Raw genomic sequence first — 23464 nt, forward strand, 5'->3', positions numbered from 1 at the left:
AGAACTTTGTTGTAATTCTTTACCAGAAAACTGAGCATGTATGTACACCAAAACATGTATTACACAAGCAGAAAGACAAACTGTTTGGGAGTGTTTATCAGAGTGCTAAAACAAAATGTGAAAAATGTATTACCCTGCCTGTGTATTACAAGATAGATAAATATGTGAATGCGGAGTGTGTTGGTTTGTAGAAAGTAGGTGTGGAGAGAAGCTGTGTGTTAACAGTGATGCACTCCCTCCATTATCCGCTCTGAAAGAAACTCCACCCCGGCCTTCAGCTCACATTACAGCTGCCAGCAGTATTTAAAGGGGCAGTGCCTGATTTATTATTGCACGCTATAAATCATCAAACACTTTCATTCAAAGCCGTATCACAGATGTATTTAGTTCTGGAGGTCTCAGGGATCTAATCTGATCTGATAGTACTGGTCCCCTTATTGCCGGCTTGGTGAAGACGACACCGCTCATATCCCCGAGCGGAAAAAGATGTTCCTCAGCACTGAACCAGAAGGACAAGATGAGCAGACACGCAAATACTTTCATTGCTTGAAGGTAAGCTCCTGATTTGTGCTGCTTGGCCAGATCCAACTGAGGAGACTGGTACATGGAAGTGTGTTCATTCCCTAGCGGCTATGTTACAGACATCATCCCACCAACAGCACACAGCTCTGTCTGATTGATGCTAAGCGTAAAACCGCCTTATGTTTGCTAAAATGTCAGAGTTTTGTCATTCTTCCGTAGTCCTTAGTAGCTGTATATCCAGTGTACATGGGTGCATAGACGTTCTCAGTCACTCTTGTGGACTTTCCTTTTCTGAGTGAAATGTAAAACCTGAAAGTTTGAAACTAAAGATTAAAAACAAACAAACAAAAAAGCTTTGAATGCTAGTCAGTCAGAGCAGTATAAGGAAGATTGCTAGCTACTTTAGTCATTAGTATAGACAGAAGATTTTGTTTTAAAGCCTCTAGTAATTAAACAGTTACATCTTTTAATTTTTTTAATTAAATGACATTTTATTTTTTCCATTTTTCATCCCTTAGATTTAAATCCATTTCCAAGCAGGAAGTTCCTTCCAGTCTCTTTAAAAATGCAAAAACGCTGCTATTTTATGAATATGATTCCGTATTGTAAATTTGGTACAAGTGTGATATCGTATTTATTCAGCTATAAAGCTTTTTTTTTTTTTTCATTCCTGAAGTTCTTACCGACAGAACCTAAACCAATTTAGATTTAAAAACATGTCGTATATTAAATTATTTTAGTTTTCCTCCTTACTTAAAAAATAAAGTTAGGTCTAACCAGGTGCCCAAAACTCTGAGCTGGTGAAGATGAGGGACTTTGCCAGATCTTTACTTTTTGTTCAGCAAGGTTAAATCTGCACCTGGATTTAAGTTGATCATTTAAAATTCAACCCAATAGAAACCCTTACAGAATTTGTAATGGTTTTAATGGCTATAATGGGAATTGTTTTAATGGTTTGAATGGAAACTGTAATATCCCCGTGGGTCTCTACTGGTAATTTGTTGCCTTCTATTGGTGCCAGGTTATGTCTAGAACCATTAAGGACCAATAATGGTAATGATTTTAATGGTTATGGTTATGGTTATGGTATTTGTAGTGGAAGCCATTACAATTTCTGTGATGGATTTCTGTTGAATTCCTACTGGAGTTTTTTTCAGCAGGGAATCAATTGATTTAATTCAGTTAAAATGACAAGTCACTTGGGCTAATAACTATAATAACAACAATTAAAACAATAGGCTAACAAAATAACAGACACTAAAGAGAACTGCCAGTTTAAAGAAATGTACGACTTGAGGCTCGTACTGGGTTACAGGTGAGAATAGACTGTACTAAAACTGTTAAATTTATATACTACAGTTTGCAAACCTCTCAAACTTTCTGTGTACAACTTTATACTGTACAAAATAAGGGAAAAAAATCCCATTATCTTCTTTTGTCCAATATCCAATAGAGACCCTTGGGGATCTTGTGAGGATCAGAGGTGATATGTCACATGTGGAAATGCATAACTGCACATCTAAACCACCATTGAGACATCCCCAAAGCTTTTTGGCTCACATACACTGAACGGGAGCAGTACGAGATTACTCTCAGTTTCCAGAAATGGGCACTCAACTAAAACATCTTCATGCAGAAGAGTCATGTGATCCAGAGCTTGAGGAAGCAGATATGGGAAGCACAGTGACGCCGCAGGCTCAGGCACGTGCAGCACAACTTGAAGCTCCTGATGGAGGATGGGGCTGGGTGGTGCTGGTGGCCACCATCTTAGTCCAAGCCATGACCCTGGCCTTCCCATCCTGCATGGGCATCTTCTACACCGACCTTCAGATTGAATTCAATGCCAGCAACAGTGAGACATCCTGGGTGCCATCCATAATGATAGCAGCCCTACATGCTGGAGGTAGTGATACAGGAAAGCAAGAATTCAATAAAAACACAGAAGATATCACAATTATTTTTCAGATCTTTTTAGCTGTACCACACACACACACAGTGGGGCCTCCATAAGTCTGACCACTAGTGAAAATGCTTCTATTTCGCATCTTTTCTAATTCTGAAAAGTAGAATCTTTTAAATATTTACATGAATTTGAGACTTTTTAGTATTTGGTATGTCCCCGTTTTGCTATCATGACCGTGTTGTGTTACACATGAGTTTGTGCAAACCCTATGATCCATTTTAGATCAAATCCATAGAAGTGTCTTCTGAACACATGCTTCAGTAGAAGAGATTAGGCATGAAGAAAGTCTGACATTTTGTACAAAGCAGTTAACATGGTTAATATCACACATTTGCTTACATTTAAGATCATTGCGATTGCTGAGGATGGTACCACTTAAAAACCATAAGATGGCTTTGGACCTCAATTCATATGAACAGTTATGCTCTGATAGCTTTAGGACTACAATTGCCACAAACAGTTTTGCCCTCAAGTCTCCATCAGTGAACAGTGGATAAGTTCAACAAAACAGACTTCATGTAAAAACTGTAATGAATTTTCCTGGTTACACAATTGCACTATTGACCATGTAGTATTAGCACATTTATAGAGGGGACTTATTTATAATCGTATCACCCAGATGAGGATGCGTTCCCTTTTGAGTCTGTTTCCTCTCATGATTTCCTCCTCATAGCATCTCAGAGTTTTTTCTTGCCACCATCGCCTCTGGCTTGCTCATTAGGGATAAATTCATACATTTAAAATCTTAATTTTAAATAATAATGAAAAAATCCCAAATTTCCAATGTGGTCTCAGATCTTTAGACCCCACTGTATATATTGAATTATTTTTAAATATTTGTATTGGGTTTGGGCTTTCTAACAAAGAAGAAGCTTTTCCAAACTGGCACAAATTTGCAATCTCATGATGACTGTACTTTTCTAAGAGGTGTCTTATTTATTTATTTATCTATCTATTTATTTATTTATTTATTTATTTATTTTTACAACATTAATGTGTTAAATGTTTTATTTGATAAGGGATATTTCAAAAGGGTCTTTCATTTAAAGCTGAACATGTCCTTTTACTTAATATATTTATGGATCGTCTCTCAGACATGCCCATTTGTTAGGACAAGTCCTAGCAAATTATGTGTGTCTTGTTGGACAGCTGTTTGTTTGATATTTGCTGATTTGATCTTCACAAGAAGGACAATACAGAATGTACAATTCCTTCAATTAAATGTACAAAGGATAGTGATAACATTTAGATTAGTTTTTGTTAGCTCTGCAGGAAACATGAAAAGTTTTTGAATTCCTGCTTCTGCGCAGAAAGAATATCGGATTATAGTGTTTAATCCTCCAGCTTTGTACTAGTTCCCCTGTCGTTTCAGATGATTGTTTAGTGTTGTGTTCTGACATTTGACTTTTCCTTCTCAGGGCCCTTGTGCAGCATATTCGTGGAACATTTCGGTTGCAGGGCAACAGTGATGATGGGGGGAGTCTTGAGTGGATTAGGGATGGTAGCCAGCTCTTTTACACATTCCATCATTGAGCTTTACATTACTGCAGGAGTAATAACAGGTCTGTGCATATTCACCCCTAAATTATTTATCTAATTAGATCATTATACCTTATTTTATTTAGTCACGCTCAAAAGCTGTTTTGCAACACATCCCCTAGCCAGCATAATCAGTTGTGGCACTAGATAAAACAATCATTTCTATAATTCAGAGACTTTTAAATGTTAAAAATGCATACCGTATATAGATATTTTCTCTCTCACACAGGTCTAGGTTTTTGTTTCAGCTTCCAACCTGCAGTCACCATCCTTGGTCACTATTTTGTGCGCCGCCGTGCCTTCGCCAATGGCATGTCATCCACGGGCACAGCTCTGGGCCTGTGCTTGCTGCCCTTCCTGGGTCACTACCTACACAGTGAACTAGGTTGGAGGGGGAGTTTCCTTGTGCTGGGTGCTGTGCTGCTTAACTGCTGTGTGTGTGGTGCTGTCATGAGGCCCCTGGTGTCACGGAAACACAAAGAAGTCAAAGAAAAGAAAAATGGCACCAAACCACTGGCTGAGGAGGGCTTTAAAGAACAGATGTGGGTGGCGTGGAGGAGTTTAATGTCCTCTTTCCATCGCCACATGGCCTTTGACCTGTTTTGCAGTAACCAGCGCTTTCGCGTGTATGCACTTGGCATTACATGGATGATGCTGGGATTTGTGGTTCCGCTGATTTTCCTCGTACCTTATGCTACAGACAACGGCATTGAGAAGAGTCGGGCTGCCCTGCTGCTCTCTATCTTGGGCTTTATCAACATCTTCGTGAGGCCGCTTGCTGGCCTGCTCTTTGGCCTTCCCTGGTTCAAAGGCCGCCATGTTTATGTATTTTCAAGTGCATTGCTACTGAATGGACTGAGCAACAGCATCTGCTGTATTGCGCCCACATTTCCAGTACTCTTGGCTTACGTGCTGACTTATGGTCTGTCGATGAGCGTGGTGGGCACACTGATGTTCACTGTGCTCATGGACATAGTGCAGATGAACCGCTTCCCCTCAGCACTTGGTTTGCTCGCTATCATGGAGAGCGTCACGCTGCTGATTGGACCGCCTCTAGCAGGTAGGAATAGTAATAACTGAGTGTATATACGATTGCCAATGAGTGTGAACGTAGGCCAAATCCTTTATAAGGTATATTACATTAATCATAGTGGTGTTCATTAGGGATGTGCATGTGTCTTTTTGAAAATGTTTGCACTTATCCCACCTTTTCCATTTTTTGATGTGATGCAAAATCAGATCTGAGTATTGACAGATGCCCAATACTAAGATCAATATCTGATGCTGACACCATCTTAGTATCTGAGCTGAATCTTTGCAATGTTTTGACACCAAATTATGGAAAATATCAGCAGATATGATTGCTCATGTTCTATGTTCAATGTAAGATCTGTGTGGAGTCACTGAACGCATACGCGCAGCAGAAAATATCTCAAATTCAATCTAGTACTGATCCAGCACTACAGGTCCAGAGCCAATACTCTTTATCAGATCTTCTTTTTAGACAGAATTTAATTTGCAAAAATGACAAAGGGGTGGATGTACAGTATAAATATGCAGAGCCATATGAATGTGTGGTGGTAATTATCAACACCCTGTGGCTTTGTTTTAAAGTGGAGGCCTACATTTCATAAAATGTACCTTTAGGTTTATTTTGACAAATTAAGCAACATATTGCAACCACTATGGTATTATTAATTATATTCCAGACACTCAACTTTCTCTATGTTTGCTGTCCTTTTTTTGTCAAAATGTCCATCCATCCATCCATTTTCTGTAACGCTTACCCTACACAGGGTCACGGGGAACCTGGAGCTTATCCCAGAGGAGACACCCTGGACAGGTTGCCAACCCATCGCTGGGCACAAATGTGCACACACTCACACACCCATTCACACACTACATGCTAATTGATTACACCGGACTATTTTGGTGATAAGTACAGTGAGGGGGAAAAAAGTATTTGATCCCCTGCTGATTTTGTACGTCTGCCCACTGACAAAGAAATGATCAGTCTATAATTTTAATGGTAGATTTATTTGAACAGTGAGAGACAGAATAACAACAAGAAAATCCAGAAAAATGCATGTCAAAAATGTTATAAATTGATTTGCATTTTAATGAGGGAAATAAGTATTTGACCCCCTCTCAATCAGAAAGATTTCTGGCTCCCAGGTGTCTTTTATACAGGTAACGAGCTGAGATTGGGAGCACACTCTTAAAGGGAGTTCTCCTAATCTCAGCTTGTTACCTGTATAAAAGACACTTGTCCACAGAAGCAATCAATCAATCAGATTCCAAACTCTCCACCATGGCCAAGACCAAAGAGCTCTCCAAGGATTTCATGGACAAGATTGTAGACCTACACAAGTCTGGAATGGGACCTTTGCCAAGCAGCTTGGTGAGAAGGTGACAACAGTTGGTGCTGTTATTCACAAATGGAAGAAACACAAAAGAACTGCCAATCTCCCTTGGCCTGGGGCTCCAGGCAAGATCTCACCTCGTGGAGTTGCAATGATCATGAGAACAGTGAGGAATCAGCCCAGAACTACACGGGAGGATCTTGTCAATGATCTCAAGGCAGCTGGGACCATAGTCACCAAGAAAACAATTGGTAACACACCACGCCGTGAAGGACTGAAATCCTGCAGCGCCAGCAAGGTCCCCCTGCTCAAGAAAGCACATATACATGCCCGTCTGAAGTCTGCCAATGAACATCTGAATTATTCAGAGGACATCTGGGTGAAAGTGTTGTGGTCAGATGAGACCAAAATGGAGCTCTTTGGCATCAACTCAACTCGCCGTGTTTGGAGGAGGAGGAATGCTGCCTATGACCCCTGGAACACCATCCCCACCGTCAAACATGGAGGTGGAAACATTATGCTTTGGGGTGTTTTTCTGCTAAGGGGACAGGACAACTTCACCGCATCAAAGGGACGATGGACGGGGCCATGTACCGTCAAATCTTGGGTGAGAACCTCCTTCCCTCAGCCAGGGCATTGAAAATGGGTCGTGGATGGGTATTCCAGCATGACAATGACCCAAAACACACGGCCAAGGCAACAAAGGAGTGACTCAAGAAGAAGCACATTAAGGTCCTGGAGTGGCCTAGCCAGTCTCCAGACCTTAATCCCATAGAAAATCTGTGGAGGGAGCTGAAGGGTCGAGTTGCCAAACGTCAGCCTTGAAGATCTGCAAAGAGGAGTGGGACAAAATCCCTCCTGAGATGTGTGCAAACCTGGTGGCCAACTACAAGAAACGTCTGACCTCTGTGATTGCCAACAAGGGTTTTGCCACCAAGTACTAAGTGATGTTTTGCAAAGGGGTCAAATACATATTTCCCTCATTAAAATGCAAATCAATTTATAACATTTTGGACATGCGTTTTACTGGATTTTCTTGTTGTTATTCTGTCTCTCACTGTTCAAATAAATTTACCATTAAAATTATAGAATGATCATTTCTTTGTCAGTGGGCAAACGTACAAAATCAGAAGGGGATCAAATACTTTTTTCCCTCACTGTAAGTAATTCCTTCAGAGACCTCCAATATTTTATGAATAGAAAATTTATTCATCCAGTATTAGTTTACCATACCTCTAACGTTGCTGAGTAATTAAATCTGGCCAGTTTCCTTGTTCCTTCTACTCCCATGACCTTGAATTTATCTATCCACTGGGTTCATAAAACTGTTTGTTTTTGCATGAAACTCCCTCCAGCCCTCCCATTGTTGCTTAAGGAAGCAGTTGGTTTTCACACACAAGCTCTGACAAAGCATAAATCGGATCTAATTATGTCTAATCACCTGTACTAGTCTGTTTGTGCTTGGGAGCAATCAGAGAGAATGAAATGTTCTTTGCGTGGAAAAAGTTAAATCTACAAAGTAGATCTCGGGTGGTGCCAGGGCTTCAGGCTCTCTTGACCTGGTGTGTGAGATTGACTGGACAGCTGGTACGCTTGTGTAAGCAACAAGCCAACTCGAAATGTCAAACATGCAACCCAACACTGTTTAGCCTCTCCATAATAAACTCCCTCACTTCTACATATCACTTGGGAGACACCTACAAATGTGCTCTCAGTGATATCTTTGTGGAAATTTGACCTGTTGCATGTATTTGTAATTTATTACTCACTGTTATTTGTACAGTCGGTCTTTTGATAGTCACCACATGACGTAGCTTAACCTATCACTGGCTGATAACACTCAGGTCAAGTACAGATTGTTTGTCCAGTATGTCACACTTTAGGCTGAGTTCCAGTATTAACTGCACCGTTTATACTGAAAACGTATTCTGATATTTATATCATTCAAATCTGTTTGTCTTTTCTGTGGTTCAGGCAGCCTTGTGGACCGCACTGGTCTGTACATGTATGTTTTCCTCGCCTGCAGTATCACAGTGGTCTTATCAGCTTTGTTTCTCATGGTGTCCTTCTACTTGCTGGACCGCCGTGACACAGCACTTAAGGATGCATCATCGAATCAAGTGTCAACAGTTACACCGGAAGTTCTCATAGTGTGTGTGGGGGGAAAGGTCCAGGAACCTGTAAAAGAAACTGAATGCACCACAACTGTATGAACCGAGTACATTGACAATCAACATCTGTGTTAGATGAATGAAACGTACGCACATAATTTGAATACAAATTGATTTATTTTCAAGGTTTATTATTATATCTGGGGCATTTAACAATAACACCAATGATGTACACTTTAAGTTTGTTTAAAAATATGATGTGTATTTGTCAGATTGTGAGGGTTATATTGCTTTACATTGCTAGATCAAGCTTTGTGTTACACTATTACACATTTCCAAGCATGTTCGTTTTTTTATATGCTATTTTACAGTACGCTTGCCAATATGACATTTGTCAATGGCTGTTGACCTGAATCTTATCTTTCAGAATGTTAATGATCACATTACCTTATTGGATATTGCACTTTTTCCAGCAGTTCGTCAGAGCGTTTTGGGGTTTACTATTCTTTATGTTGTTTACATGTTTATTTGTGTACTGCACCCCATTATGGAACATTGCCAGTACTTCAGTGCTTCTAGGTCTGCACAAATGGAAACCAAATTTAGTCTGTGGCTGTAGTACCCTGCTCTGTTTTACATTATCATGCTGTTATTATATTTTATACAGTTATCATCTGCACATAGTCAATCAGAGTAGACAAAGTTCATATCTCTTAGATTTCTTCACATTACATGTCCTTTACATGAGCTGTATATTATAAGCACACACTTGTTTTACAGCTGAACGTTAGCTAGAGTCAGATTGTGCGTGCTTCACTGTTAATGCCTTATCTAATGCTATCAGGGAACTGTACACAAATCAAGTGCCGTATGAATGAAAATATTTATGTATTCCCAGAGCTGTTCATCTGCACTGTACACCAAAGGTCCTGCTGGTTCTAGTATATTTTTAGAGAGTATATACATATTATACACAATATATTGGTCTATATGTAAAACATTGGTCCTGTTGCCATTGTTTAACACTGTGTACATCTATAGATTGTATAAGGTCATATGTTCTTTACAAGTCTTCTTTTCAAATAAATACTCTTTCATTTCGAATAAAAAAAGCGTATTTCAGTTCAAATTGAGTTTTGCTTCCACGTAATTGAAATTGTACACTATGAGTCTGTCATCAATATGGAAATGATATCAATTCTTTAAATTCTTTCAGAAGAATTTAGGCTTGAAGAGAGAGGACATTATCAGACCAAGGATAAACAGATGCTTTCTCCATGGTAGACATTTTTTAAAAATCTATTATATCTGTAAAATTCAATCTTATCCAGGATGTGTTCGGGCCTTGCACAGTGTTCCCGAGATTGGCTCCAGAGTCAACATCAACCACCACCACCACAGTAATAATAATCATCATCATCATCATAAAATTTCTGGTGTGTCCGGGACTGTTTTTTTCTGTCTCAGTTCTACCTGCTCCTGAAGGAATTCTGACCAATTCCTCCTACTTCCACAGACAGTCTTGACTAATCCTATTTGTACTTACAATTATTATTCTTCGCACTTGCCATGATATTTTCAGACCAACTTAGCTGGTTCTATTTCTCATCACATTTAACCAAATTAGCACGCAGCACCATACCACCACCAGTGCCTTACACTGTCTTGTTAATGAATGTGCTGAATTTAATATCTGACCAATGACTCCTGCAAGAAAGTAAACAATTGCTCCTCTGACTTTTTGTTGGCTCCGAGTCCTGATACAAATCTCTGACCCGTTCAAGGGGGAAAAATGCACGTATGACCATTAGTCATGTTTTTTGATGGTGGTGGTCATTTTTAATATCATTCTTTTATTCTGTCCACTGTTTTAATTGGAATTGGCAAATTGGTTTGACCTTTACTTTGATAAAAAAAAAAAAAAAAAAAATCAAACTTTTATTTTGAAGCCTAAAATCTACCGACCACATAATGCAGCTTAGCGGTCGCCCTCTAGTGGCTGTTTAGACACTGACACTGTTTACACCAGTCGCAGAAAAATTTAAACAGGTTAAAATGATATTAGTGTTGACATTATAATGAAGTCATAATACGAAAACATCCAAATTTCAGTATTTGGAAATTTTTATTTAATGTAAATGAATGCACTCGGCTGTGTGTTTGCTTCTCTTTCTGCTGTAGGAGAGTCACGTTAGTGCACTTCTGAAAGTGAAAGAAAAACTACTGACGGAGAAGGGAAGGGAGCTGTAACGTTTAGCTGTAAGCTGCTCGAATCTTGGTGAGCGTCATTTGTTTTGTTTTTTTTGTTGTCGTTGTTTTGACCATGTTTGTGCTGATTTTTGTTGTTCACCAGGACAAGCTGGTTTTAAACCAGTACACGTTGTGTTTTTACTGGTCACTACCAAGTATGCCTATACTGGTTTAGCTGCTCTTCTAATATAGCCTTGTTTACTCATCAGCTAAACCAGCAATAAGACCAGCATCACCCAGACTACCAACTAGCTAATACTGGTTTTAAATAGGGTTGTTGCTGTTGTTGTTGTTGTTGTTGTTGTTTTTAAAACATTTGAGGTTTTTGGCATGCAGAATGATTAGGATGTCTTTCAGAGAGCATTACAGGTATGTATTCGTTTCTCTTTGTTTTTCAGGGAAGAGTTCACTTACATTCAAGAGGAACTATGAACCAAGCAGCTGATGCATGCTGAAAGAGCCACCAGAGTCTCCGTGGCAGTCCTGGGATTTGAAATCATCTCCTGATCACTAGCTCATGATGGCTGGCCCGGCTTTAGGCTCCGCATGGCGTGCATACGGAGCTCTCCTTTTCCTCGACCTGATCCTCTGGCTCTCCCTGTTGACCGCACTTCTGTGCTCTCAAGGGGCTTTGCTCGTCAACCTGACGTGGCTGTGGGCTTTCAGGGCTTTCAGCTGGATTCTGCTTCACACAGTCAGTTCAGCCAGCCTGGACAAGACCATACACAATCTTCTGAAGCCCTGGGTAGCGTTACTGTGTTTTGCACCTCCTGTGTATGATATGGTGCAAACACTAGTTCTAGGAGGGAGGTGCGTCTTTAGTCCTGTGCCTGTGCCCTCCATGGTGGTTTTAACTGCAGTGATTGGCACTCTGGTCCATCTGATGTGGGACAAGGCATTCCCTAGTAAAAAGGTGAAGAAAGAGCAAGAAGCCAAGGTCCTCCTGATGAGAGTGATTCACTACTCAAAACCAGACTACCTTCACCTCGGGGCGGCGTTTTTCTTTCTCATCTTGGCTGCGTTATGTAAGTTTAACACCTGTGCTCGTTTGCGCTTCTTCACGTGAGTCTAATTTTAACGTCTGAGCCTAACATAGTGATTTGAATTGCACATGTATTGCTTGAATATACTATACAACAATATAGCATGTGGCAGTGTGTCCAGTGTAACGTTATTCCTCCTTTTCAGTTGAGTCGAGTATTCCGTACTACGTGGGGAAAATCATTGATGGTTTGAGTGGAGAATACAAGCACGACAACTTCTTGTGGGCCATTGCATGCATGTCATTTTATTCTTTTGGAAGGTAAATGCATGTTGCATTCCTCTGTTGATATCGTTGTCTTTCTGAATTTGTACAAAACTCACAGTGTGTTTTTTATTTCTTAGTTCTATGTTCACTGGCTTGAGAGGAGGCATGTTCATGTGTAGCCTGAACAGACTAAACAAGAGAATTCGGCACATGCTGTTTCAGAACCTGATCAAACAGGACATTTGCTTCTTTGAAGAAAATAAGCCAGGTGATGTGCAATATATAAATAGTTGATCCTGAAGCTGCTGCTGATTTTCTTAGTTGTATTTTCAAAGAAAACTTGCTCAAATGAATTCGCTCTTACAGGAAGCTTGACATCGCGGTTGGTTTCAGACACTGATAAAATGGGCCGCTCTATCGCCATGAATTCGAACGTGCTTCTGAGGAGTCTGGTTAAGACGTGTAGCATGCTTGTGCAGATGCTCAGCCTGTCCTGGCAGCTCACACTCCTTACCTGTGTGGAGATGCCTCTTCTTGCTGTGCTACAGAACCATTACAGCATTCACTACCAGGTAATTGACCTTCTCTCCACATATTTAGTCAAAGATTTGGATTCTAATAGTTTTCCCATGCTTCCCTTTAACAAAAAATTCTTTTAGCTGACATTACTTAATCAAGATCTGATCAAAATCAGTTGCATAAAGGAAAAGCTTCATCACCAGGTCTTCTGTAGTAGAATGACTGTTTTGTAATTTTAGTTTTATCATCCCACTATCATTCTGTCCTGATGTGCAGAAAACATCGAGGGAACTGCAGGACTGCATGGCTGAAATTGAGCAGTTGGCATCTTCTGCTATCAGGTCTATAAAGACGGTGCGGAGCTTCAGGGCTGAGGCTCAGGAGCTGAAGAGGTACCAGGAGGCTCTGGACAGGAAGCTTAAGATACTGAAACGCAAGGGCATTTTCAGTGCAGTCCACCTCCTTCTGCGTAGAGTGAGCCACAACATACATTACATACTATGGCATTGTGCATGCGACTGGTTTTAATCCCTCACCCACCTGTTCTCACAGATACATTATATAGCCAAAAGTTTGTGGACACCTGAGGTGACACCTGACACCCATATGTAGTTCTTCCCCAAACTAATGTCCCAAAGGTGGAAGCACACAATTGTCTAGAATGTCTTTATATGCTGACCTCAAACCACTGAACACGTTTGGGATGAACTGGAAGCCTGTCTGCACCCCAGGCCTCATGGCCTGAGATCAGTGCCAGACTTCATTAATGCTCTTTTGGCTAAGCGAACAAATCCGCACAGCCATGTTCCAAAATCAAGTGGGGAAAAAAGAGAGAAGAGTTGAGCTTATTGTGATAGCAAAGGGAGACTAAATCTGGAGTGGGACGTTCAATAAGATATGAGTGTGATGGTCAGGTGTCCACAAACATTTGGCCATATAGTGTATCTGGATCACTCCCATCTGCTCCTACAGTTACTCCTGATTGAAACTGTAAATGATATTTCTAATGAACTCTAATGATGAGCAACAGTTCATACACTTAATATGCATGATGAATACAGCACATGGGCTATTATAGACTGTTGTAATACCTGAACAGCTCCTGATGTGTTAAGTTTAATTGGGAGCCTTAAAATGATCCAAAAATATGCCTTTTTTAATACGTTTGAACATCTGCCAGGCTTATCATTCTGTTGCTCTGAAATAACATCATGAATATATTATTATTATTATTATTATCATCTTTTAATAATTAGCAAAATGAGACAAATGTCTTACCTTTTTATTTAAAGCAAGAGATGTAATGGAATTTTGCACAGAACAGAATTGGAAATGCTGCTGTTTTGCTGAAACTTTCTTTCCTGACCAAAATTGACACATATCTGCAATATTTTTTAGCTCCTTGGGACCTTAATCCTGATGCACACCTATTATTTACAGTCTAGTCTCCAGTCACACTCACTTCATTTTTGTATCCCTGCATGTCGTATTAGTCTGCAGTGCACAGTTCAGTGCTGTTGATAATAATGGTGATTCCTCATGTTTGAGTCAGTGTGTGATGAACCGTAGCGCTGCATTTGTCCTGTTGTAGTGTCTAACGGTGAGCTTGAGGGTGGCTATGCTGCTTCTTGGTCGGCGCCTCATCATCTCGGGTCAGCTAAGCAGTGGGAGCCTCCTAGCTTTTGTGCTGTATCAAAAAGACATGTTGACCAACATGAGGGTGAGTTTAATAATCTGAACTGTTTAACCACAAATGTTATGTTGCGAGTTTCTTCTTCTGGGTGTTGTAGGCCCACTACCAGATTTAAACAAAACTCTTAAGTGCTTGTGTTTCTCTGGTTTTCTCAGCAACTGGTGTATGTCTATGGAGACATTCTGAACACAGTGTGGTCAGCAGAGAAGGTGTTTAAGCTGCTAGACAGAAAACCGAACATGCGAGAAGCAGGCGAGTGGATACCTGAGAAACTGGAAGGAAGAATTACCTTTGATAACGTCACCCTCTCTTACCCATCCCGTCCTGAATGGAAAGCACTTAAGGTCAGTATTTTTTGGAATTTGGAAAGGTATGTGGGGGAAAAAATAGGGCAGAATTGCCAAAGTAACCGCTCTGACCTCACATATTAATAACCTGTTAAACCCTTGTGTCAGTCTGTGAATATAGAGCTGAGTCCAGGGAAGATGACAGCATTGGTTGGCCCCTCTGGTGGAGGTAAAACCTCTTGCGTCAGTCTGCTGCAGAGGTTTTATGAGCCTCAGCAGGGCCATGTGCTACTGGACGGCGCACCACTTAATGAGTACCAACACCAGTACCTGTGCAGCCAGGTGAACACTGTAACCCAGACACTGATGTAATAGATACAGAAACTGAATATGTAGCAAAACCTCTTTACATCACAGTAAATAGCAGTAGTCCTGTCTGTCTGTCAAAATACACTTCAAACTAGTGGTGTATTTGGTTTTTAAATGAGTCGAACTAAAGTGTTTAATGTGATTTCATCTTATGACAGATGGCAGCTGTGTCTCAGAACCCAGTGCTGTTCTCTGGCTCTGTGAAATACAACATTGCATATGGCCTACGTGACTGCACCATAGAGAGGGTGGAGGAGGCAGCGAAGAAAGCCAACGCGCATGACTTTATATGCAGATTGGACAAAGGCTATGATACAGGTGAAAATTTCAGTTTGTTACGAGATTCATCATTAACAAAGCATTTAGTTGATTTTACATTAAAGGTGTTACACTAGCAATGTTACTGTGCTGCAGATGTTGGAGAGTCTGGTGGGCAGCTGTCCTCAGGACAGAAGCAGTGTATTGCTATAGCTCGAGTGTTGATCAGAAATCCAAAAATCCTCATTTTGGATGAAGCTACCAGCAACTTGGACATCAACACTCAGCATGTGGTACCTGCCTTCACACTTCATAAAACAGCTCCAATCACAGCTATCGGTTCTCACTGACAATCTTTCACACAGATTAAAGCAGCTCATAAAGTTGAATCCTAAAGCTACAAGCCAGAATAAAGAGCAGGCATTATTATACAAGTGACGCAACAGAAAAACCTCACACTCCTGATCACCTGACAATGCCACAGCCATCAAGAGAGCGTAATGGCTCTCTGCTCTATTAGTAGGTAGCATGGTGTTACTCTTTCCCCTGTCAATCAGAGTGATATTTATGAGCTCATGTATGTGGAAGAGGGCAGTTGGCACTTTCCTGTGAGTGTGTTCAGCAGTTCTGTGATGGTACATAAACAGCAGTTCAGAAAGATATGGACGGTGACCTTACATGTCTTGGAGGAAGTACATTTTAGCCCGGACCTTCTTTGAATGCTAGCTCTGATTGGTAGCCATCATGTGATACAGCTGGTGGTTAAAAAAGTATTACCAGTTAAAAATGATTGGTCTCTGTACAGTATCTATAAAACATTTCCCTTGGGCTGCATATAAGTTCAGAGATTAGGACATACAATCAGCTCAAATTAACCTCTGGGTCGACAGATGTCAGTGTGAAGGCTATATTCAGTTCTGAACCATAAATTCAGTATGAGGAGAAGTATAATATTTGCTCACTCCTTTTCCCACTCAGGTTCAGGAAGTCCTCTCTGGCTCAAAGGGTCAGACAATGCTGGTGGTCGCTCATCGTCTGCAGACTATCGAGAGAGCCGATCACATCATCTACATGGAAGACGGGATGGTCGTGGAGCAAGGAACGCACGAGCAGCTTATGGACAAAGGAGGACGATATTTCCATCTTAGGGAAAAACTGTTTGCAGTGGATTCAGACCGAGACTGAGCAGATTCATTACCATTAAGTATGAATTTGCAAGCATCAACTATAAGTGGAAGTAATAAGATCAATTTAAAACAATTATTTCATAATTTGTATTATACTAGTGGATAAATCAAATAACCCAGCTGCCCAGGAAAATTGTGGATTATGTGTCTGGTTATGAGTTTCTATTTTCCGGCCATCAAATTCCTCATTTGGCTGTTGCTATAACAGTCACCAGCAATTATCATACCCATTCATGAACCAAAGAAAAGTCCCTACATAGCTTTATATATATACACACATTATATATATATTATATATAGGGGTGGCTGTGGGTCAGTTGGTAGAGTGGGCTGTCCACTAATCGTAGGGTTGGCGGTCTGATTCCCAGCAAGCATGACTTCACATGCCGAAGTGTCTTTGGGCAAGACACTGAACCCCAAGTTAGCACCTTGCATGGCAGCTCTGCTACCATTGGTGTGTGAGGGTGCGTGTGAGTGTGACACATACATACATATATACACACACACACACACACACACCCATACACATGTGTGTGTGTGTATGTATGTATGTATGGCATAAGTTTAATGCATGAACTTTCTGCAGCATTATAGTTAGCCTGCTATGACAGTAACAGTTTTCTGAGGGAAATGATTCTAGGCTCATATTTCAGAAAGATCGACATTGGTTTGAATAATGGAAGTAAACTAAATCTTTATGGATTATACATTGAAACCCAAGGTTTAAATGTGTAAGAAGAGTAATAATAAATGTGTGAGAACAAAAATAAAAACTATTCAAAATCATTATGTATAATAATAATAATAATAATAATAATAATAATAATAATAATAATGTAGTACAAGACATCACTTTATTTTGTTTAAAAAAAAAAAAGGGCAGTGGTCAAGTTGAGATAAAAATAGTCATAGACTGTATAAAGCCACATTAAAAATTTTATAAATATAATTTTTTTTTCCAAAATTTGAAACCCATGTATATATTTGCTTATGTACATTGTTCCCTAGAATAAACAAACATGATTATATTATGAATGAGTGTGTGCATTCACAGAATGACAAATGGCTTCTCTCTTAGTTGCAAGTAGAGGTGAAACAGTGATTCTGACATCCTCCTTGTCTTCATAACTCCATCAGCTGGGTCATGAAAATCCTGCAGGTCCTTATATAGATGCTGAAATAAACTGTCTGTTAGTATGTGATCGAGTCCCCCTGCAATCGTCTTGCCAACACTAATATGGCTAGTGATCTCAGCATGTGTCAGTGGTCATGGGATATGATTACATGTGGGTTTTACCTCCATATGCCGAACAGCCTCACACAAGCGCTGTCCTCTGAGCTCTGCTGGCTTCTCCAGTTGCATGGCAGCATCCTTCAGAAGGGCCTGAAATCATGAATCATTACATTAACTGTATAAGTAGGCTTGATTTACACAATGAGGAGATTTTTTCTTTACTCGTATGTATGTGCACCTGAACACGTCGCAGGATGGCATGATGTAATCCACACACTGCAGAGACGGAAACACTCTCTACCCGAACCTCCACAACAGACAGGGGTCCTTCAGCACGAAAGTCACTCAATATGACCTGCAGACATAGACAGACCATAATAGTACAATAATAGTAATAGCAATTGTACAGTAACCATAGTAAGACATAACCCCAATAAATGGGTTATATGAGGTTATTTTGTAATATTATTTGGTAATAATGAGCTGGTGTGGAGTTTTTAATCAGATGTTTATAGAGGTTTTTTGACTAATAAAAACTAGTGCGCATTAAAACAGGCTGAAGTAGAATGAGGAATATATTAATACAGTAGCAACTAAATCGAACAGCAGACCGCAAGGGGATGCCAGTAAGCTGTAACAGGATAAAGAAATGTCCCTCTAGAATTCACCTTTGATTTCAGTGTTTCTTTTTACCCAATGTTTACCTTGGGTTATTCATGTCCCACTTTTTTTGTAGTTCTGAGCCAGATCAGTTTGTCATTAGTCTGCTAATCTTTATTTGCCTGGTATGTTTATTTATCCGTTCTTTCTGTGTGTCCACCTGTTTGCTTGGAATCTACAATTTAGTGGGGGACGTGGACAACTTGTGTAGGTGCTCTCTCTCTCTCTCTCTCTCTCTCTCTCTCTCTTTTTGAGGTAGTAGGATTTTTGAGAGACTGGGCATGAGTACACAGCTTCACCACCACCTAGAAATTCCACATTACGCTATGCTTGCACTATATACAAAATGCTAATATAAGAAAATAAGAGTCATTGGGTTGGTGGGAGCAAAAGATTCTGCTATTTAACAAAAAACAAAACAACCCACAGATTTTTCATGGCTCTAACCAAGTTACAGTTTTGGCACATGACCTGAGGTTTATACACATACAGAAGATGCTACCTCGCTGCAATATATCCTTCACCAAGTATGAACACAAGAACAAAAGCATGTTTGCATGCACACATAGTACTAAGGCTGGGTGATATATCGATATAATATTAATATTGTGATAAATGATTATGCGATACACTTTTCTGAGATATCATTGGTATGGTAATTAAAAAAAAAACAAACATTTTTAATAATAACAAATTAAAGGGTACTTTAAAAAAAAAAAAAAAATCTTTGTCTTTGGAGGAATTTTAAAAAAGTTACATCAAACTAAGGTTTTTTTTTTGTTTATTTTACTCCTACTTTGCAGACAGTTTATTAGCTAAATTATATATCGTATCATGGTATGATATTTTTGTCATATTGCCCAGCCCTGCATAGTACCGTAATACCAATATAGCAGTCCATGACGGACTACAAAAGGCAAGACATAAAAAAAAAAAGATGGAATACAACAACAAAGTAAAACATATCCAACAAAAGACATTAAAAAAATAAAATACAACTGGAACAAAATAAAATAACATGCAATGCTTCTCAAATTCTACTGATTTGCTACGTGAACCACTTCTTAGATGTTTAATTAGCAGACTGTCTGTCAGTTGTGAGTAAAAACTACTAACCAGATGTACATAGCACAGGAGGTAGAATTTGTCATGCAGTCATGTACTGCATTGGGAATAGTACATTACAAGGAAACCAAAGATCAAATCTCTAACATTCAATACACAAGCATACCTCTTTGGTCAGCAGTCTGACCGCCTGTCTGTCTGGCCCTTTGGCACACACAACTGGACTCTGCACTACCTCTTGCCCCTCTGTCTTAGAAGTTCCACACAGCAGCCATTTGAGCACGGAGATGCACAGAGGTGCACTGCCACAGTCAGGTAAGCTGAGTCGGTTCCTCAGGAGCTCTGAGGATATGTGGATTGCTACTGTATGTGGAGCAGCAGTCGGCATTACCGGCTCATCGGTGTGAATTTGTCTGGAGCTCAGGAGCATGCGAGTGGCTTCCCAAGTGCTGATTTGTTTGGGAATATGATCACCATTTGGAGTTGGCTCTCCTATCCTTAAGGCGTCTAGCCAGTCCAGTGTTAACGTGTTCAGAGACAGACAGATGCAGCCTGTGTGTGTGATAAGCTGAGATAGTGAGGTGTCACTGGTTGAGAGCTGTCTGTATTCCTCTGGGTTAAATAAAGACTGTAAAGTGTACACAAGCGAGCAGTAGATCTGCACAGGGAGAAATAAGTCCCCGGCACGTTCGAGAGGTAACGTCACTTCAGCTTTTTGACCACAGTCTAATTTCATCAAGGCAAAGGAGTAGGTTCTAGATGAACCCCCTGCACTGACAGAAAGACTTGGCTGCACTTGAAGACAAAGAGTCCATCCTTGGTCTAAGGCACAAGAACTTTGGTTTTCCAATATGCAAGTGAGAACCAAAGAGTCTTTCTGAAGTAGCGTACTCCATTTGGCTGCCCCATGACAGCTGATTGTAGGCTGGCGCTCACACACCTCTTGGTCAGTCTTCTGACAGTTTAAAAGCAAGTGGCAGATGTTGAGAACATGGTTCAAACGCTTGAGTGTGTTATTCTTCAATTCCAGCTGTTGTTTCTCTAATGTTGCTCTGAAAAATTCAGTCAATTCAGTTTTGTCAAAATGGTGTCAGTTGTTTTTTTTTTTTTTTTGTACAAAGCATCTCAAGTTAAAACCTTTAAATAATCTTACCTCTCCCAAACATTTCCAATACCAGCCAAGAGGTCTTTGATTTTCTGCCCTGCTTGTGATGAAGCCAGTCTAGACATGTTGGCTTTGTCGGAGTCCTGAGGGAGGGTCACCTGAAGAAGTCTTCCACTGAGAGACACAGCCAGAAGCTGCACACTGCCTACAATTCATACAATGCACAAAGTTAAGTGTAAAAGTTTGTACACCCATACTTTGAACAGGTAAATCTGATAAATTTGATGCAAGGTTTTACTACAAGGAACAAAAATGTCTAAAAAGCCTATGTTAATATATTAATTGTAAAAATCTAATGATATTTTTGAAAGTGATATAAATAAAGGTCCATCTCTTTGTTTTGTTGTAGTTCTTGTGGCAGCGATCTATCTTGGTTCCATTTGACTTTCCACAGCAAACTGCTGTTTAAACTTTTCACGTCAAAATAAACAAGTGGTAATTATTTCAAGTCCACCTTAATGAGACACTATCAAATGAATTAACTATAGCAGGGGTATTCAACCAAAATGTATAAAAAGGTCCAGTTACATAAAATTCATTGCTTATAAAAGGTCTGAATAACCAACTAACATGACTAAATGGCAACTATAATTATATTTTAATGCTTAGTTATTAAAGTTCCCACGAAATCCAAATGGAAGTTTTGTGGATTTTAGTATAAATATGTTAGCCTTAAGGTTATCTATAAGATAGTGTGCTCCAAAACAATGACAAAATTTGCATTTAGAAAATATATGCATTAAAAATTTACTGTCTCCCTCTCTACCACCAATAAAGATCAACAATTTTGATGAGATCATTCTGCACTTCAGCTTCTCAGAAGAAGCTCGCTAGAATCTGAGGTGTCCCGCCCCCGACAGCTGCAGGTTTCCTGGTTTTGAGGTAAGCTAAACACTATTGGCCATTTAAAAAGGGGTAGGGGCCACTCAATATGTCCTGCCCTGACTTCCTGTTTCAGTGGAAATTATAACAACAAATCAAATAACGCTGCATGTTTCAAGGCACTTCACTGGGACTTTTAGAAATAAGACCATTTCAAGTAGTTATGTTTTGTTTCATAGTGGTGATTCACATTACCACTTTCGATTAGTGACAGGGACCCTGACTAGATGATGACTAGAACAAACACATACTTCTCAGTCCATTCGACATGTCATCACAATCAGTCATCAATTACTGAGTTTTGGTTAATAAAACATTCTCTCTTCCATGAGTTTCATTCAAGGAGGGAACCAGTGTACCTGTAGGACTGATGGAAGGCTCAGTTAGTGCGATTATTCGACACATATTCAGACAGACCACACTCTCTGGCCTTGTGCTGTCTCCCTCTGACACTGCTGTGATGGGTGATGATGACGACGAACGCGTTAAGGTCTTGCTCAGGGACAAGCAGAATAGGTTTGTGGCAGTGCTGTAGTATAAATGTTCACCATCTACACAGGCACATACCACGGGCCCCTGCACAATGTGCTCAATGAATCCTTTAGAAAGATATCAACATAGTGCTTAGTGTTATCACAAAATACTTCATTCCTATGACCACAGAACTACAATATTAAACTGGAAACCTTACCGCAATCCGCTGCCTTTCCATCAGAGCTTCTTTGATTGGCCCTGATCAGCAGGATTCTACCCCTCTGACCAATCACAACCAGGCATTGTGGGCCCTGATCCCCAATAACAGACGTTCCAATAAATGCTACTGGCTGCTCTAAGCTGTATAAAGTCCTGATTTGTGGCTTTTGTTCTCCCCTTGAGCTGGTTAGAGCAGGTAGGAGTAGTGGGGAAAAAACAAGACGTCCATCGGGTAAACCACAAAGAATGACGGGAGAATTTATAAGAGATGCATCAACTCCAAATAAGAGCCTGAAAAGGAGAGGATCGAGACGAGGCTGGCGTTTACATGCATGTCCTTTAGGTGAGGAATTGGGGTAGATGCATGTCAAAGCTGGAGCTGAGCTCGTCCTAGCCTGCAAAACCACATCATTCTGAGAAACTCCCGTGACAGCTGGGACCTGAAATCCTGCACCTTTCTGAAGTCCTGGGGATCTGGATGAAAAAGGTGCCAATTCATAGAGGTGAAACCTCCAGAAAGACTCTTGCAGACTGACAGTAATGAGTATGTCCTCTGCTACAGTGAAGGAGAGAGCAGTGCCATCTTTCACTAGAACGTTGTCCCTGGACACCACGGACAAGGCAGGGTCATCACCCTGTTCTGCTGAGAAGGAGCTGTAAATAAAAGTGAGGGACAGCAAGACAGCAAGGTTTTCCAGGAAACATGTAATGGTGCAGGAAGACTTTATTTAGGACTGGAAAATGAGATCATCATCATCATCATCATCATCATCATCAACAAATCATAATGAAAAATGTCAGTTATCTAGAGAGCATTTCTCAAAAAGTTTCATGTTACCTGGATTCCGGAGAGAGGGTGGTACAGTAAAGGAGATTATTCTCACAGAGAGCATAGAGACTACACTGATCAGCACTTAAGGCCAGGGATGTGACTGGAGAATCAAACTGCAGGACAGTCTGTAAAAAAAATACATTTTCTCTTACAGAAGCAGTGACCTTGATCAGCACTGAAACAGTAATACAGATTCAGGAAATCCCACTTGCCTTAACTCTTCTCTCTTGGCCACTAAAAACAAAGATGTGTTCAGACCCGGTGCTTAAGATCACATCTGGGCCATGACATATCACTTTCGCAGAAAGCAAGTCACCAAAATCTGCCCAACACTCCACAAGACACCTCACCCCTTCCATAGCCTGTCCTCGTGGTAATTTAATCCAACACCACAGTAACTCTGGAGTTACTCATCCAGTCACAACCAGTTTCTTCAGTTTCTTCTTCTCTTCTTCTTCAAATGTTGTGCCACACGCTTCTTCTTCGAAACCACATTCTAACTAAAAGGGGTGTTACCGCCACCTTCTGGACTGGAGTGTGAGTAGACAAGTCAGGCACCCACTCCAAACGTGTCCCAGTACGGGAAGTTATGCCCAGAAAAAAAAAGAAAAAAAGTATATATT

The 23464-nt window shown here is 40.3% G+C and overlaps 3 protein-coding genes and 1 long non-coding RNA gene across 6 annotated transcripts; 3 read left to right on the plus strand and 1 right to left on the minus strand.

Annotated features, from left to right (window-relative positions):
• The first annotated feature begins 251 nt into the window (after positions 1-251).
• On the plus strand, positions 252-9627 carry slc16a5a (solute carrier family 16 member 5a). 2 transcript variants are annotated; one of them, XM_017484406.3, is made up of 6 exons: positions 252-552; positions 1976-2425; positions 3904-4047; positions 4254-5084; positions 5821-5867; positions 8362-9627. In XM_017484406.3, the coding sequence occupies exons 2-6, from the start codon at positions 2128-2130 to the stop codon at positions 8536-8538; spliced, it is 1497 nt and encodes a 498-aa protein (XP_017339895.1). In that variant the 5' UTR covers positions 252-552; positions 1976-2127; the 3' UTR covers positions 8539-9627. The 2 variants fall into 2 exon arrangements, with proteins under 2 accessions (XP_017339895.1, XP_017339894.1); XM_017484405.3 differs by lacking the exon at positions 5821-5867 and having other exon boundaries at positions 254-552.
• Positions 9628-10477: 850 nt separating this feature from the next.
• tap2t (transporter associated with antigen processing, subunit type t, teleost specific) lies at positions 10478-17338 on the plus strand. 2 transcript variants are annotated; one of them, XM_017483512.3, is made up of 13 exons: positions 10478-10547; positions 10680-10776; positions 11147-11773; positions 11937-12051; positions 12135-12265; positions 12364-12569; positions 12793-12990; positions 14108-14236; positions 14365-14553; positions 14665-14838; positions 15024-15183; positions 15280-15416; positions 16102-17338. In XM_017483512.3, exons 3-13 carry the CDS (start codon positions 11266-11268, stop codon positions 16306-16308), a joined length of 2154 nt encoding a protein of 717 aa, XP_017339001.1. In that variant the 5' UTR covers positions 10478-10547; positions 10680-10776; positions 11147-11265; the 3' UTR covers positions 16309-17338. The 2 variants fall into 2 exon arrangements, with proteins under 2 accessions (XP_017339001.1, XP_017339002.1); XM_017483513.3 differs by having other exon boundaries at positions 10499-10776.
• faap100 (FA core complex associated protein 100) lies at positions 17146-23395 on the minus strand. Its single transcript, XM_017483504.3, has 9 exons — positions 23054-23395; positions 22848-22966; positions 22008-22663; positions 21676-21915; positions 20423-20579; positions 19436-20321; positions 17783-17899; positions 17608-17694; positions 17146-17484 (listed from the first exon to the last, which is right to left on the minus strand). Exons 1-9 carry the CDS (start codon positions 23198-23200, stop codon positions 17359-17361), a joined length of 2535 nt encoding a protein of 844 aa, XP_017338993.1. The 5' UTR covers positions 23201-23395; the 3' UTR covers positions 17146-17358.
• On the plus strand, positions 20586-21309 carry LOC124628809 (uncharacterized). The gene is made up of 2 exons (XR_006983493.2): positions 20586-20869; positions 21212-21309. It is a non-coding gene; the product is annotated as an uncharacterized LOC124628809 (long non-coding RNA).
• Positions 23396-23464: the final 69 nt, after the last annotated feature.

Source organism: Ictalurus punctatus, chromosome 13 (genome assembly GCF_001660625.3).
Source record: "Ictalurus punctatus breed USDA103 chromosome 13, Coco_2.0, whole genome shotgun sequence".
Lineage (NCBI taxonomy): Eukaryota > Metazoa > Chordata > Actinopteri > Siluriformes > Ictaluridae > Ictalurus > Ictalurus punctatus.

Coding starts and splice junctions, on each gene's coding strand:
- slc16a5a (XM_017484405.3), top strand. CDS start 2,128: ATGGGCACTCAACTAAAACATCTTCATGCAGAAGAGTCATGTGATCCA. Junction 4,048..4,253: donor TACTGCAGGAGTAATAACAG/GTCTGTGCATAT, acceptor TCTCTCACACAG/GTCTAGGTTTTTGTTTCAGC. Junction 5,085..8,361: donor GATTGGACCGCCTCTAGCAG/GTAGGAATAGTA, acceptor TCTGTGGTTCAG/GCAGCCTTGTGGACCGCACT.
- tap2t (XM_017483512.3), top strand. CDS start 11,266: ATGATGGCTGGCCCGGCTTTAGGCTCCGCATGGCGTGCATACGGAGCT. Junction 11,774..11,936: donor TCTCATCTTGGCTGCGTTAT/GTAAGTTTAACA, acceptor CCTCCTTTTCAG/TTGAGTCGAGTATTCCGTAC. Junction 14,554..14,664: donor CTGAATGGAAAGCACTTAAG/GTCAGTATTTTT, acceptor CCCTTGTGTCAG/TCTGTGAATATAGAGCTGAG.
- faap100 (XM_017483504.3), bottom strand. CDS start 23,200: ATGGAAGGGGTGAGGTGTCTTGTGGAGTGTTGGGCAGATTTTGGTGAC. Junction 22,664..22,847: donor ACCCTCTCTCCGGAATCCAG/GTAACATGAAAC, acceptor TTTTATTTACAG/CTCCTTCTCAGCAGAACAGG. Junction 20,580..21,675: donor GCCTTCCATCAGTCCTACAG/GTACACTGGTTC, acceptor TATGAATTGTAG/GCAGTGTGCAGCTTCTGGCT.